The sequence below is a fragment of the Alligator mississippiensis genome, chromosome 2 (assembly GCF_030867095.1).
Source record: "Alligator mississippiensis isolate rAllMis1 chromosome 2, rAllMis1, whole genome shotgun sequence".
Lineage (NCBI taxonomy): Eukaryota > Metazoa > Chordata > Crocodylia > Alligatoridae > Alligator > Alligator mississippiensis.
The window spans coordinates 18,904,191-18,918,246 of NC_081825.1; the positions used below are offsets into that span (position 1 = coordinate 18,904,191).

A 14,056-nucleotide genomic window follows, 5' to 3' on the forward strand; every position below is an offset into this window, starting at 1 on the left:
GGAAGTGTGATGTGATGCTACTGTGCATTACTGTTTATACAGGTACTAAATGACCGTGCAGTCAGCATCTCATGTAGATGCAGCCAGTCTCATTTAGACAGTGGAGGAAGGACCATAACCTCTTCACAGTTTACCGTTACTGTTCTTTTTGTCTTCCTCTTGCTCCTGTCCCCTATCTTTTCTTTGCCTTGCAGTTGACTTTTGTGGCTCCTTGCTAAAGCTACAGGCAGCTCAAGTTGCCTCCTGTAATACAGCAGAGCTGCTTTTTATTGAGGACTTAGAAAGAAATTACTTTTTTTTTGCCTCAGCAAGTTCCAGCCCTGTTGCTCTTGCAGCCAGCTGCGTTAGGGACTGTGAAGGTAACATGAGGGAGGTTGAGCACCGCTTTACCTGCAGATATCCTCCAACAGTTGTCGGGAGAAAGCAGAACTACCCTTGCTTTAATTTACGGAAACAGTCAAAAGTACATTCTTAGAAGAATTATGCTCATGTTTGCTTCTACCCTGATAGAAATAATTAGCATGTTGTAAAATGACTATGATGCATAATGCAACCAACCACATGCTCTCACAGTAAGCAAGTGGAAATGATTGCTAAGACATATGACTTTTGCCCCTTGGCCAGGGGATCAAGAATGTAAGGATGCAATTATTCTTTTTCCTGAATTAAAACAAATAACTGTTATGGAGCAGGGCAAGGGGAAAAAGAGCAGTCTTATTAATCCAGTTTATTTGAGAGTAGTGAGTTAGTACAAGTTCTCACAGACCTGCAAAAGTCAAAGGTTTGTTTTTTTTAATGTATTTGTCAGGAGTACACTTAACACTTTAGCTTTGCAAACAAAATCCCATGGATTTACTCATATATTACACTCTGCCCATACTGTCCTGAGCACATTTTTATCATTTCATCAGACATGAAAAAAAAACTGAGAACGTGCTTGTGATTGTTTGAGTTTTTTTCCAACACCAGAAAATCCTACCAGCCAGCATATACTGGTTCTGTGTGCCCAGTTACACCATAAGTTGTATGTGGTACTGATTCTTTTGACAGTAATGGAGACTTCGAGGTTTTCCAGCCATATTCTTGCTTTCGTTTCAGAATTATTAAAGCAGCAGCAAGGACTCCACCTGAAAAATGGAGGAATGAAAAGTATTTTCAGAAGTGAAGGTAAACTGTCAGGCAGTGGTTGTCCTTTGACTTTTGGGTAATGCAGTACTTTTTTTGGTAACCTGAGGTTTTGCATTCATTTAGATTTGTGTAAAATCGGTTCTGGGTAGGTACAACATCAACTATCAGAACAACTCTGAAAGTGCAACTTGATTCTAAAAAGTGATTGTAAAGAAAATTGTCAGACTGCAGCTATGCGTTTTCTGCTAACTGTGTGTGTTGTGCTGTAGTAGTAGAGGAAAGAGTATTACCATATATCCCCCCAAATCTTTACCAAGTTCAAACCAGTTGCATGCAAATCTTTTGCAAGACTTGGTGGAGAAACATAGTTCCCTTTCCAGAGTCCTTGTGACTTTGTGGTTCACAGGAAGAGAAGAACCTAGACTGACTCTTAGATCCTGGTTTGATACTGCAGCATCCCACCACCCTCCCCAAAAGAAACCCACAAAACAAAACAAAAAAAACCCTTCAAAAAACCAACCAAACAATCAAAAATCCTAAATGGGGCACAATCAATAAGGAAACACTGGATAAATATCAAGGCATTTAATGCAAGTTTGAGCTTCCTACCATAGTCACAGCAGGGAAAATTGATCTGAATAACTGACTTGTGCTCCTCTGTTGCAGTCCAACAACATGCCCTTCTAAGAGCAGCCACATATGTCCAATTTAGAAGGTGTGTAAGCTCGTGGTAAAATGCTGGATTTATTAAATGAACTATGTATTTCATTTTTTAACTCTTAGGAAAAATTCATTGGGTTTTTTGTTTTTATTTCTGGTGACTCGTATTGCTTTTTACATTTATCCTTCCTCCTGCTGGCCACATTCTTTGAAACACACAAGGTAACTACATCATGATGGACAGTTTTCCTAACAAACATTTCTGATGGAAAAAGCCCAAGGATGGTGGTAGGGGTGTAGGGGTCATTCCAAACTGGACACACTTTTCTGACAGGCTTTTTCTCGTATGTTTTTCCTGCCCAATATCAAGTAACTAGAACCTGCACAAAAGTTTTTGAACATACTGTTGCCAGTTTTTGCAGTGCAATTTTGACCTCTGCTGGAACCAGTATGTCATGCCAGGCTCTGGGTGGCCAGGTCTGGAGGTCACCCAGGGTCAGGAGAAGCCGCCAGTCCTTAGGAAAGGGGAGCAGGGAAAAGCTCTGAAAAAACAGAGAAGTACTGAGGAACAATATCCACAAGGGACAGGACTGGCAACAGAACTTATAGTTGAGCTTTGGATTGTGCAGATGTAAGGTTTGAGGGGCACAGGATAGGTCTGTGGGTACCAGTGCTTTAGCTTTTAGAGAAGCAGGAAGTCTCACATCAGTGAAGAGTCAGCAGAGGCCAAAATTGTTCTGTAAACTTGGGAAAACTGGCAACACTTCTAGTGGGGATCCCCTGTACATGGTCATGAGTAAAACAGCATTTTAAATGCATAGAATCCACCTGCATTGCACATAGGCCTTGTGCTCCCATCCCTCACCCCATGACAGCAATATGGAACCTGGTGAGTGTCCAGCACTTCTGGATTTGGTCAAGTTTCTTCTAAAATTTCATTTAAAAAAAATGTAGTATTCCGATTCTCTGACATGAAACTGCTGTGAATGTTACTGATCAATCTGGGCTTGATATTTGTGGTCAGACTCCCCTGTATAAGTTTGTTCGTATTCATGTAAAGACTTCCCCTACGAAAGACTCTTCGTATCCCAGGTTGAGTTAGTTAATCCTGCTTCATGCAAAGGCAACATCTAGCAGACAAGCAACCCTGAATATCAGCCCAGAAGAGATGGCACAAAGGAAAAACAGCATGCCATATCTATTCATATACCGTATTCCTCTTTTTCCCCCAAAACGAGCCTTCCAATATTGGGATCCATGTTTTAAGCAGGGAAGCTGGTTTTCTACCCAGAATAGACGCAGTGGAGACATTGTAAGATGTGTGCTGTTTTTCCTTCTCTTCCCTCCAGCAGCTGCATGGAGGGAGAAGTAGAGTCCAGCAGGGGCACGTTCAAAGGAGGTGCTATGGTGTACTCTCATCCTTTGATTCCTCCTCCAGCCAAAGTCTAAAACCAAATGCCTGGTACCAGCTGTGACGTTTCTATTACGGCAGTGCTGAGGGAGTCAATTGACTTCATGGCTCATCATCTACCTGATTCCTGCTACTCTCTCTTTAGCCCACGGGTATTAACAACCGTCTCTCCTTTTTAAAATAATCCTGTTGTTCCATTAATCAAGCTATCTTTTCTCTAGCTCTTTTGCTGTCTATTAGCTACTCCTGGTCTCATCTATTTCACAGCCCTGCAGACTTTTTAGCACTTTTTCTTTTCATCGAGTCCAGTCTTCAGCAGCAGCTACAGTTTCAGCTTTTGCCTGAGCAGGCAAGAGCTTGACAGTTCAGCTATGAAAGGGCTAAAGTGTAGCACAGGAAGGGAAGAGTGAATGAGCTGAAGATTAGACTCTGTTCCTGTTCTGTGCAGCCACAGCTCTTTGACTTGGGACAGAGTGATGCCCTTTTTATAAAAATTTGCCTGTGAAAGCAGGGTGAAACTCAGGGAAGTGATTAAAGCAGGCCAGTTGGTGGCCAAGGCTGCTATAATTCCTTTGAGATTATAACCAGTTCTGTATGCATGATGGTGATGTGTAGCAAAGCATTGTGGCTCGCCACATCAGGTATCCCTGAGAAGGTCCAGGCAATGATTAATGATCACAGTGTAGATAGGATTCAGTGAACAAACTGACTGCTCTGCAGCCCCATGCTGGAAGTAGTACTGTCCTCATTCCCAATTGTGACAACTGATGCCCCCCAACACCAAAATATAGCTCAGACACAACTAGAATCACTAGTTTTTTTCCTCCACCACGGCACATCCTGCTCTTAGGTACAATTACCAAATCTGAAGGGACAGTCAGGATGCAGACCAGAATACGCCTACTTCAGAAGCTGCTTGGCACCACTCCACTGGGCACAGTCTGCTATGACATGAGACAGATGTTTAGAAGTCCTGACTATCCCATCCAGTTCCACACTTCTTCCTCTACAGCTCCCTTGCCTCTCCCTTTTCAGCTGATTTCAGCCTGCTATAAGCATGCAGGCACTCACATACCTGATGTTACTTGCCAGACCTCAACTGCAGACCTTGCAACTATGAGATCATTCTTCTGATCAGGTATATCCCATGATGGGGTCCCATTTAAGATCTTACAAGAATGGGTGGCCCTGGAGCATGCAAGAAAGGATTCTCTTTTTGATCCTATCCCCAACTATGATACTCTTCACCGATACCCCAAAACAAGTTGAAGTGCCCACTGAGATGAACTGCATGTACAGGACATCAGGTTCCAGGACACCTTGAAGATGTCTGTGACTGTTTTGAAGAGCCAGGAACTGGATTTGCTGACCAGGGGTGTTCTTTCTAGTCTTCAACCTTCCCATGCTCTGGAGTTAAAGCCAAGCAACTGGCCATGCTGTTCCTGCCTGCCTTGTGGGGCTCCATGATGTAGCTTTTGATGGATATTGTCCACAGTGCAGTGCACTGTATGAACCAGCAAGGCTTTCAGCCTTCCCCATCAAGAAGCCATCAGATTGTAGATATGGTATCATCACTACAAGGAACCCCACTGATCCTAACAATTGCAGGTACCAGCCATCCTTGCTCTAACCATTGGACTAGACTTCTTAAATAGATGCAAAGAGAATTACTTATGGCTTGGAGGAACTAGGTGCAACTCTTTCTTCCCCAGACTTCTTGTGTAACTGGGAGAAACCACTTAGCCTTCCTGTATCTTGCTTGTCCATGTAAAATGGGTATCATAGCCTTTCTTCCACAGAAGGCTGTTGTAAGGAGAAACTGAGGTGTTCAAATACTACAGTAATGAGGGCTATGAGTACTTTGTATAGCCAAATAACCAACTAAATTGTGACTTAAAATCCATCATTTCAATATTTCAGCAATAGAGAATTCCCTTAGTAAGTGTTCGCTATAGAGAACAGCGCCAAGTGCACAACTTCTTCTCAAGAGGTTGCATGAGGCCAAGCTCTGTCCAGACACCTTCCTGTTACTGTTGTCTCTGAGCTTCCTGTGTACCTTGGATATTATGCTATGATTAGAGCCAAAGTCAGACAGGACAAAGTCATGCTGATTCTGAAAGCACATGTCTGTTCAGACCCCATTCATTTACTAAGCTGCCAGGACCTAGTATCACAGAATCACGTTGAGAGGCCGCAGCTGGTGGCTGAGATACTGCCTGCTTGAGCATCTCTGAAAGAGATTGTTTTCAGTAGGTTTAAGAAATTACAGTGCAATGGAGGAAAAGCTCTTTGCTAGGAAGATCTACTTCTCCAAATGGAAATAGTTATTCATAATATGGTGGACCCAGATGGACCTCTGCTAACACAGATGGTCCTAAAACAAGCTGGACTGGTCTGTTAGTTCTTTAAGTTCATTTAGTAGAAGTAACAGGAAGTCAAAGTCGTATTGTGCGTATCTTCACATCCAATGGTTTTGAGGCATCTGAAGGGTCTTCTGCTAGTTAGAGACTCAGCTCTTACGTGGGAACTCATATTGTCCTTCTGAAGCTCCTGGAGCCTTTATTTGTGCTTTTAGATCTTACCCTCAGGATGATCTTTCTACTGGCATGCTGGCTCAACCAGCTCCAAGCCCTTGTGACCAAATATCCTTAAACACCCTTTTCTAGGCATAAGATATACCTGAGACCTCTTCCTAACGTTATGGACAAACCACAAATTAAAACAAATTAACAGGGGTGGGGATTGCCTGCAGAAATATCGCAGTAACTTTATAACGGTAACTTTTCACGTGTCTGTAGTGACCCCACAGTAACTGGAAAGTTAAACTGAGGCAACTAAATGAAGCAGGATTAAGTTGTCCTGGTTTAGTTTTCTACTGCAGAGCCTTTGTGGGCACACAAACAGTTGCTGTGGTGTTCTGTGGCAAGTAACCAACCCTTGTTGACTCGCTTGCATTTGATTACTTATCCATATCCATATCCTTAGTTCACCCTTAAAGTAGGCCTCAGTTTCACTTGATCAATTAACTTAGTTGTCTTCTTTATGAAACCAGAATCCATGATGGGAGAGAAGCTATCTTTTGCCCCCAATATGTTTTCAGAACCTTGTTCTTTTTACCTGTACAGAAAGACCCCCTATCGCTATCTCGCCATTTCTTTGTGGCTAGGTTTCCTGCTCATCAAAAGACCAAAACCATCTTATTACGAAGAATTTCTACATGTGTCTCCATCTCTCAGTTAAGTGGTGGTTCCCTTCCTCCAGACTTTGGGGAGCATTTTCTTAAGGCACATGGAGTGTCTTGGCCTGCTTCAGCAACATACCATTATCTGAGATCTGTAAAGCAACACTATGGAACAGCCAGCTGACTTTTATCAAGCACTATGCTTTCCACTAAGGTGTATGGTCCAATGCCAAGCTTGGACGAACAATATTCCAATCATGACTGGACATGGCTGGCCCTCATCCTCAATGCCTGGAGGGGTGGCTGCTTGTCAGTCACCTACTGCATGATCTTCACTGATGTATCCTTGAAGAAAAAGGATGGCCGCTATCTTAGTGACTGAGCTGATGATATTTGGTGTCTTATACATTATCAGCCTTTCTTCCATGTTTTTTTGGGTTCTCAGCAATGTGGACTTTGAATTGCAAGGTAACTTAGGCAGGTCACTGTGACAGGTCTGGGGCATGGGCGCTACCTCTTCCTGACAGTATTCCCTCAAGCCTATTCCACCTCCTGCTTCTCACCTACCATGATTTGATGGTAACCAGTATGTATTCAAAAGGAATACATCCTTTGAGACAAGGATAGCAGTCCTTTTGTTGGTGCCCTAGGGCTATTATCATGGCCTCCTTGCTGCCTCTGTAACCATGCCCGCACCTCACCAATGACTCTCTATGCCCTTTTGTCAGGACTTCCCATCTCACAGTCTCTCTATGTGAAAGTCTTCATGGGGTCTCTCCAGCCCCAGCCTTTATTCAGACTTCAGCCTGTTCAGCTTTTTTTCCTCTAGCTGAGACCCCCTCAGTTCAGGTCCACTGTTTCAGGCCCTGCTTCTCAGGGTCTCGGGCTCAGCCCCGCAGCAGAGGGTGCGTGCCAGGTACCCTGCTTGTGGCCTCCTGTGCCCTTACAGACACTCCCAGTCCTCCAATTCTTTAACTTAATTCCAAACAAAGGAGGTTAATCACCTTGTTACAAGCCACTCCCAATGCTCCAGGGTTGCAGAAGTTCCCAGGAGTTCCCCTCACTCGCATACCTGCAACCTAGAACTTCCCTCCCCATCCCAGCTCCAGCCAGGTTTATTATCCCTAAGCTCTGCCTTCCTTCGTCACCTGGCCGCTGCCCCAGGGGGAGAGAGAGCCATCCAGGTGTCCCTATTTAGCTTAATAGGCTTCCTGGCTTCCCCTGATTTTCAACCTTTTGCAGCTCCTTAGATGTTCCTGGTCTCCAAGCCTGAGTCTGTTTTGAGTCGCCTACTGCATCTGCTGTTCCCTGGAAGTCCCAAAAGTTTGGCTCCTGGCAGGGGTCTTCCGCCTTCTCCTCTTCCTCTGTTGCATGCAGGCAACAGGGTTTGGTTTTCCTGTCAGTCACCCTGTCTTTTATACTCATATGAGAGAGTAAGGAGAGAAAAAACATGCATGCAACCCTAATAACCCTTGCTATTCAAAAGACTGACCTCATGTGCATGAGGTGTATATGTATATACGAAGGGGTTCACACTAGATTTGATATATTTCATAGACATTAGGGCTGGAAGGGACCTCGGAAGATCATCGAGTCCAGCCTCCCACCCAAAGGGCAGGAAGTCAGCTGGGGTCATAGGATCCCAGCAAGATAAGCATCCAATTTACTCTTGAAGGTGTTCAATGTAGGTGCTTGAACCACCTCCGATGGCAGGCTGTCCCAGACCTTGGGGGCTCAGACAGTAAAGAAATTCTTCCTTATGTCCAGCCTGAAATGGTCTTGCAGTAGTTTATAACTGTTCGACCTCGTCATCCCTTGGGGCGCTCTGGTGAACAAAAGTTCCCCCAGATACTGATGGTCACCCCTGATAAACGTATAGGTGGCCATCAGATCACCCCTGAGTGCCTATACTTTTCCAGGCTAAAAAGCCTAATAGATCTCAGCCTGTCGTCATAAGGTCTATTTTCCTGACCTCTGATTATGCGTGTGGCTCTTCTCTGGACTCTCAAGCTTCTCCACATCCTTTTTGAATTGTGGGGCTGGACTTTGTACTCCAGCTGCAGCCTCACCGAGGCCAAGCACAAGGGGAGAATGACGTCCTGGGATTTGCTTGAGAAGTATCTATGAATGCAAGCCAGCATTTTGGTCGCTTTACTAGCCGCAGCATCCCATTGCAGGCTCATGTTCATCTTGTGGTCAATGATGACCCCCAAGTCTTTCTTCTGTAGTACTAGCCAGTGTAGCATTGCCGAGCCTATAAGGATGCTGCAGGTTTTTCTTCCCAAGGTGGAAAACCTTGCATTTTTCAGTGCAATTATGCAATTACTAATTATGTAACATCTCAAAGAACCAGAAGTAACAGTCCTACACCCTGGGGATTTTTTCGGGAAGTTCAGTGATCAGAGGATACAGTAAAAATCAACCATAAAAACCTTGTTTTGAGGTCATGACTCATGATTTTTGAGTCATGGTATATTGCATGCACCATGAAGAAATTAATTTTATGCTACTGTCTCTGCTCATTAGTAAGCAGAGCATGGACTTACTTGCTTGTGAAGGAAAACTGAATTATAGGAGTGCTCCTTTTACATTTTCCTTTGTATGTGCTACTTAAAATAGCACTTGATAATGAGAACCAAGAATTCTTCACTGTAAAAGCATGGCTGATGTTCTTAAATGTGATTTAAATTCCTATCACATTACTAAAAGTAGGATGTCATTATCCAGCTTTTGTCTTTAAGGTTACTATTCTATACGTCTATCATACTGTGCTTTGGTGCAGCATTTCGGAGATCATGGGAATCCTGATGAACAGGGCATTAAATTGTATTCAAGTAGGTTGGAGAACACGAAGACGCCATAATTAATGTACAGCAGATTGATTCCTCTGAAAAGAGGACTGCAAAAATGTGGCCCAAAGTCAGAAAATAAGCTTCACTAGGTATTAAGCTATCTGGAGATCAATCCAGAATAAACCATCAAGGAAGTATTTTGCTGCTGTTTAAACAAAAGGGTACCAGTTGCAGGTGGAAGGCTTCAGTGCAACATTAAATGTTCATTACTTGCCTGCTGATAAAATGGCTAGTAGTACAATAGTTAAAGGAGCCAGTTCACAAGAATCTCCAGCCTTTTGAAGAAATGTTTCCATGCAGTACTGTGGTTGAGTGCTACCAGCTGGACAGAAGGCATCAGGAGGACACATAATGGGGTTCACATCTGGGCTCTGTTCAAATGAAAATGTATCATGTTCAGCGACAGGTAAGACTTGTTGCTTAAGCACCATCACTGATTGTGTTGCATGAGACAAGGCACTAGGTAAGACTGTCCCTGCACTGAATGTCTTTCAAACTAAGAGAAACATCAGAGACAATCTGGAGGAAGGTATAACTTTTTAGAGTAGCTACTAAACTCTGTGCTTTAAGCAAGAAAGATCTGGGTTTTTAGATGTCACTTGAATGTGGAGGGTAGAAACAAGAGACTGACTAACATGAGTTTTGAGGATGGCATTTTTGGTAAGCCAGGCTGGAGGTTAGGAACTGACATCCCATGTCTCAACTTAGAAAAAGCAAAAGTGGCAAACTAGCTTTGGTTATGTAGGCTGAAATCTTTCCTGGGTTTACCCAGGACGGCACTAGACAGCATAAGAACATAAAAACTGCCATTTACTGAGTCAGGCCGTAGGTCCATCTTGCCCAGCACCCTGTGTCACACAGTGGCAGAGTGGATACTGAAAAAGAGAGAACTGGGTATGACCAGGGTTATTTATTTATTTCCACTGTTCCCCACTCTTTGCAGCCTCCACCATTTAAGGTTTAGAAAATTCTAATTCAAAGGCTGTATCCCCAATTCCCATGCTTAATAGCTACTGATGCATCTTTCCTCCAAGGATTTGTCCAGTTCCTTTTTTTGAATCTAGCTAAACTGTCAGCATCCACAGCACCTGATGGCAATGAGTTCCACACTTTAATTACATGCTTTAGTTACCATAGACTGGAGAACAGCAAATCCTATCTATTATAGACTTGTCCCTATTTCAAATAACTCAGCCCATGAAGCTTTCTCTAGCTTTCTTCTAAATACCCCCAAAACCAGTGGAAGATTTATGAGGAGTGTGAGGACAGGTAATGGCTCTAGGAGTAGTTAACATTTGTAACTATTTCCCTCTAACATGGTACTACCTATATTGGGAGTTAAAATAAAGATGCCATTAATTAAAATGCCTTTAGCTTTTCATGGATCAACTACATTTCTTAAGCCAGGCGTTTGCTGTAGCTTATAGAGACTTACAGGGCAGTAGTGATTTTCTGGGCATATGTCACAGCTCTCCTGGCCCACTTGTAATTGGTATTCTCCCGTCTTGCAGACTTTGCATTGGTTGTCACCAGAAGCTTTAAACATACCTGCATATTAAAAGAAGCACAACATGAGGGTAGGATTAGGCCACTGGGGCTTTTACTGACAATCCTTGTATGATCAGTGCTTCACACAATACTGGTAATGGAAAAGGAAAGCTGCTAAAAATATTTTGTGCACATAAGTAAAATCAGAGTGCTAAGTCAGTCTGTGCTGAGGGAGAAAGGAGACCATAAAAGAGAGCGTGTGAGTTTGGAGAAAAGGGAAGAAGAAATACGCAGTTTTAGATTAGCAAATAGCCAGAGTTAAGTCTGAGGCATGAGTTCAGTGTAAGGGAAATAACCACGCTGAGTTTTCACATGCTCTGCAAGCAGCGGTGAGTGCAAGCTGTCCAGTTCTGAGCTGGGCTCAAAGGTCCGAGGTGTTTACATCTGTAACTCTGGTTTCAGTCCACCTCTCTCGGACTGAAATGTTTTAGCTTTTTAAAGATATTGAATAGTGTTTGAAAAGTTTAAAAAAGGGTTTCTTTACTTCATAGGATGAGAACAATGGGTCTCTAGAACTACCAAATGGTACCTTTGCTGAATTTGAAAGTGTTAATGCTTTTTGGATGTTTTAAAAACATTATGGCCCTGTGAAACATTGTCATGCAGTCCTTCAACTAGCGATTTGAGGAGTGGCTCAAGACTGTTGCTGTGTCAGGGGCTTGCTGTGTTATGCTATGTGATTCAGTGTTACATCAGGCAGCACTGACTGCAGTCTATAGAAAATGCATGTTCTCATTTGCCTTCACAAGCTCCCTGTTGCTTCTGCTTTATATTCTCAAGCCAGTACTACTATATGGGTATACTTAGTTACATTGGTGTGTACTATACTTTGTACTGAACCACCTAGTGTGAACGTACCTTGTACCCACAGAACTGAGCTTTAGCCACTACTTAGTTTATTCCTGAGCAAAGTAAGTTATTGACAAAAAAAAACCCAACCAAAACAAAACAAAAAACCCCTGCTTGCCCGGTACTGCTACAAAGCAAGGGGCTTTTGTCAGCACAGCTGTGTCAGGGTTTATGCTTCTTCACCTCTTTTTCCAACTCAGCTATGCCAGCAAAAGCTTGTAGTGTGGATTTAGCCTTGGAAGTGCTTTGATTGCTGTAATGAATCTTGTCGTTATCAGCAGTGGATCATGATAAATGGGCACTGAAAAGAGTTTGCTCAGTCATTAGCTTGGTAGAATCAAGTCGCAAGAATTTTCTGTACCGCTAAGATGGGTACGATTTCCTCCGTAAGCGACGCCTGAATAGATTTATCAGCTACATGGTTCATTGACAATAATTGTCAGCTGCCAGCTTGTTGATCAGTGAAGAGGGGTCTTAACTGGCGCTACATGAGATGTTTTCTGCAGAGCTGACTAATTAGCTCCGCAGTAGTCTCAGCGGCTACACATGTAGCCCTATTAGGCTTCAGTAAACAAACTAGTAAACTAATAAACTGCCATAAACACACATACTATCCTGCGGCAGAGTTATTTAGCGTGCCACAATGCACATGTAGATGGGGCTGGCTGCAGCACATTGAGCCCCCTACCAGTCAGGGCTGCTCCAACTCGACTCAATGTGCTACAGTCCCAGGCACGTGTGCAAACACGGCCCAGGAGCAATAAACTCCAATGCAAACTCTGCTGGAGTTTATTCATTAACATTATGCATTAATTGCATGTGTAGGTGCACCCACAGTGTGTGTCTCCTGCAACTCTTTCTGTCTAACTCTTTCTTGTCCCTGGCTAGACTACTAGTGCTCTTCCCACCTTTAATTGCATAATTACCTGGCAGGCAAGGTGAACATTCTTCAGAAGCTTCACTGATTGCCTCTTCTCCACCAGGGCAAATTGTGCACGTGCTGCAGTTGGTTGTGCTTTGGAGGGATAGAAGACAAAGAAAAAGCAGTATAAAAATGGCATAGGATATAACAATAACCCGGTGGAGCATGGAGGTCGGGTAGGAAGTGGGACAAAACCCAGGCAACTTGCAGGGGATGTGATGTTGGATACAGGGAGACCGGCGGATGTGGTGTACCTTGATTTTAGCAAGGGTTTTGATATAGTCTCCCACTACATTCTCCCAGGCAAGCTAAGGAAGGATGGGCTGGATGAATGTACTGTAAGGTGAATAGAAAACTGGCTGGATCATCAGGCTCAGAGAGTAGTAATCAATGGCTTGGTATCTAGTGGACAGCTGGTATCAAGTAGAGGGCCCCAGCGGTCAGTCCTGGGGCAGGTTTTGTTCAATGTCTTCATCAGTGATCTGGAAGATGGCATAGAGTGCACCCTCAGCAAGTCTGCAGATGACACCAAGCGGGGGGGGAGTAGTAGATATGCTGGAGGGCAGGACTAGGATTCAGAGTGACCTGGACAAATTGGAGGATTGGGCCAAAAGGAATCTCGTGAGGTTCAACAAGGACAAGTTCAAAGTCCTGCACTTAGGATGAGACAATCCCATGCTTCGGTACAGGCTGGGGGCTGACTGGCTGGGCAGCACCCCTGCAGAAAAGGACCTGCAGGTTACAGTGGATAATAAGCTGAATATGAGCCAGCAGTGTGCCCTTGTTGCCAAGAAGGCTAATGGCATACTGAGCTGCATTGGTAGGTGTGTTGCCAGCAGGTCAAGGGAAGTGATTCTTCCCCTCTATTCAGCACTGGTGAGGCCACATCTGGAGTACTGTGTTCAGTTTTGGGGCCCCCCACTATAAAAGGATGTGGACAAATTGGAGAGAGTCCAACAGAGGGCAACAGATATGGTGCTGGTGCTGGGGGGCTTCTGAGGAAAACTGAGGGAACTGGGCTTATTAAGTCTAGAGAAGAGGAGACTTAATAGCAGCCTTTAACTACCTGAAGAGGGTTTTAAAAAGGATGGAGATGGACTGTTCCCAGTGGTGGCAGATGACACAACAAGGAGCAATGGTCTCAAGTTGCAGTGAGGGAAGTTTAGGTTCGATATTAGGCGTAATTTTCTCACTAGGAGGGCAGTAAAACACTGGCACAGGTTACCCAGAGAAGTGGTGGAAGCTCCATCCTTGGAGGTTTTCAAAACCCAGCTAGACAAAGCCTTGGCTGGGATGATCTAGTTGGGGATGGTCCTGCTTTGAGTAGGGGGTTGGACTACATGACCTCCTGAGGTCCCTTCCTACCCTAACTTCCTATTATTCTATGTTAACGTTGGCTTTATTTCCTCTTGTGGCCTTGGATATGAAAGTTTAAGTCTCCTTCCTCATTAGAGGCTTAGCTGCCATCTGAGCTGTACTGATTCAAACTGCCAGTATAGACCCTT

The 14,056-nt window shown here is 43.9% G+C and overlaps 1 protein-coding gene across 2 annotated transcripts in view; it reads right to left on the minus strand.

Moving 5' to 3' along the window:
* Window positions 1-712: 712 nt before the first annotated feature.
* LOC102565712 (sushi, von Willebrand factor type A, EGF and pentraxin domain-containing protein 1) overlaps window positions 713-14,056 on the minus strand; it is a 30,507-nt gene continuing 17,163 nt past the window's right edge. The window contains exons 6-9 of one of the 2 annotated variants that reach the window (XM_006278787.4): window positions 12,556-12,644; window positions 10,668-10,780; window positions 9,447-9,603; window positions 713-1,127 (exon numbers count right to left, since the gene is read on the minus strand). In XM_006278787.4, the coding sequence (XP_006278849.1) occupies window positions 976-1,127; window positions 9,447-9,603; window positions 10,668-10,780; window positions 12,556-12,644 (511 nt within the window). In that variant the 3' untranslated portion in view covers window positions 713-975. Of the gene's footprint in view, window positions 1,128-9,446; window positions 9,604-10,667; window positions 10,781-12,555; window positions 12,645-14,056 lie in introns of those variants that run through there. The other variant, XM_019478783.2, reaches the window with a different exon arrangement.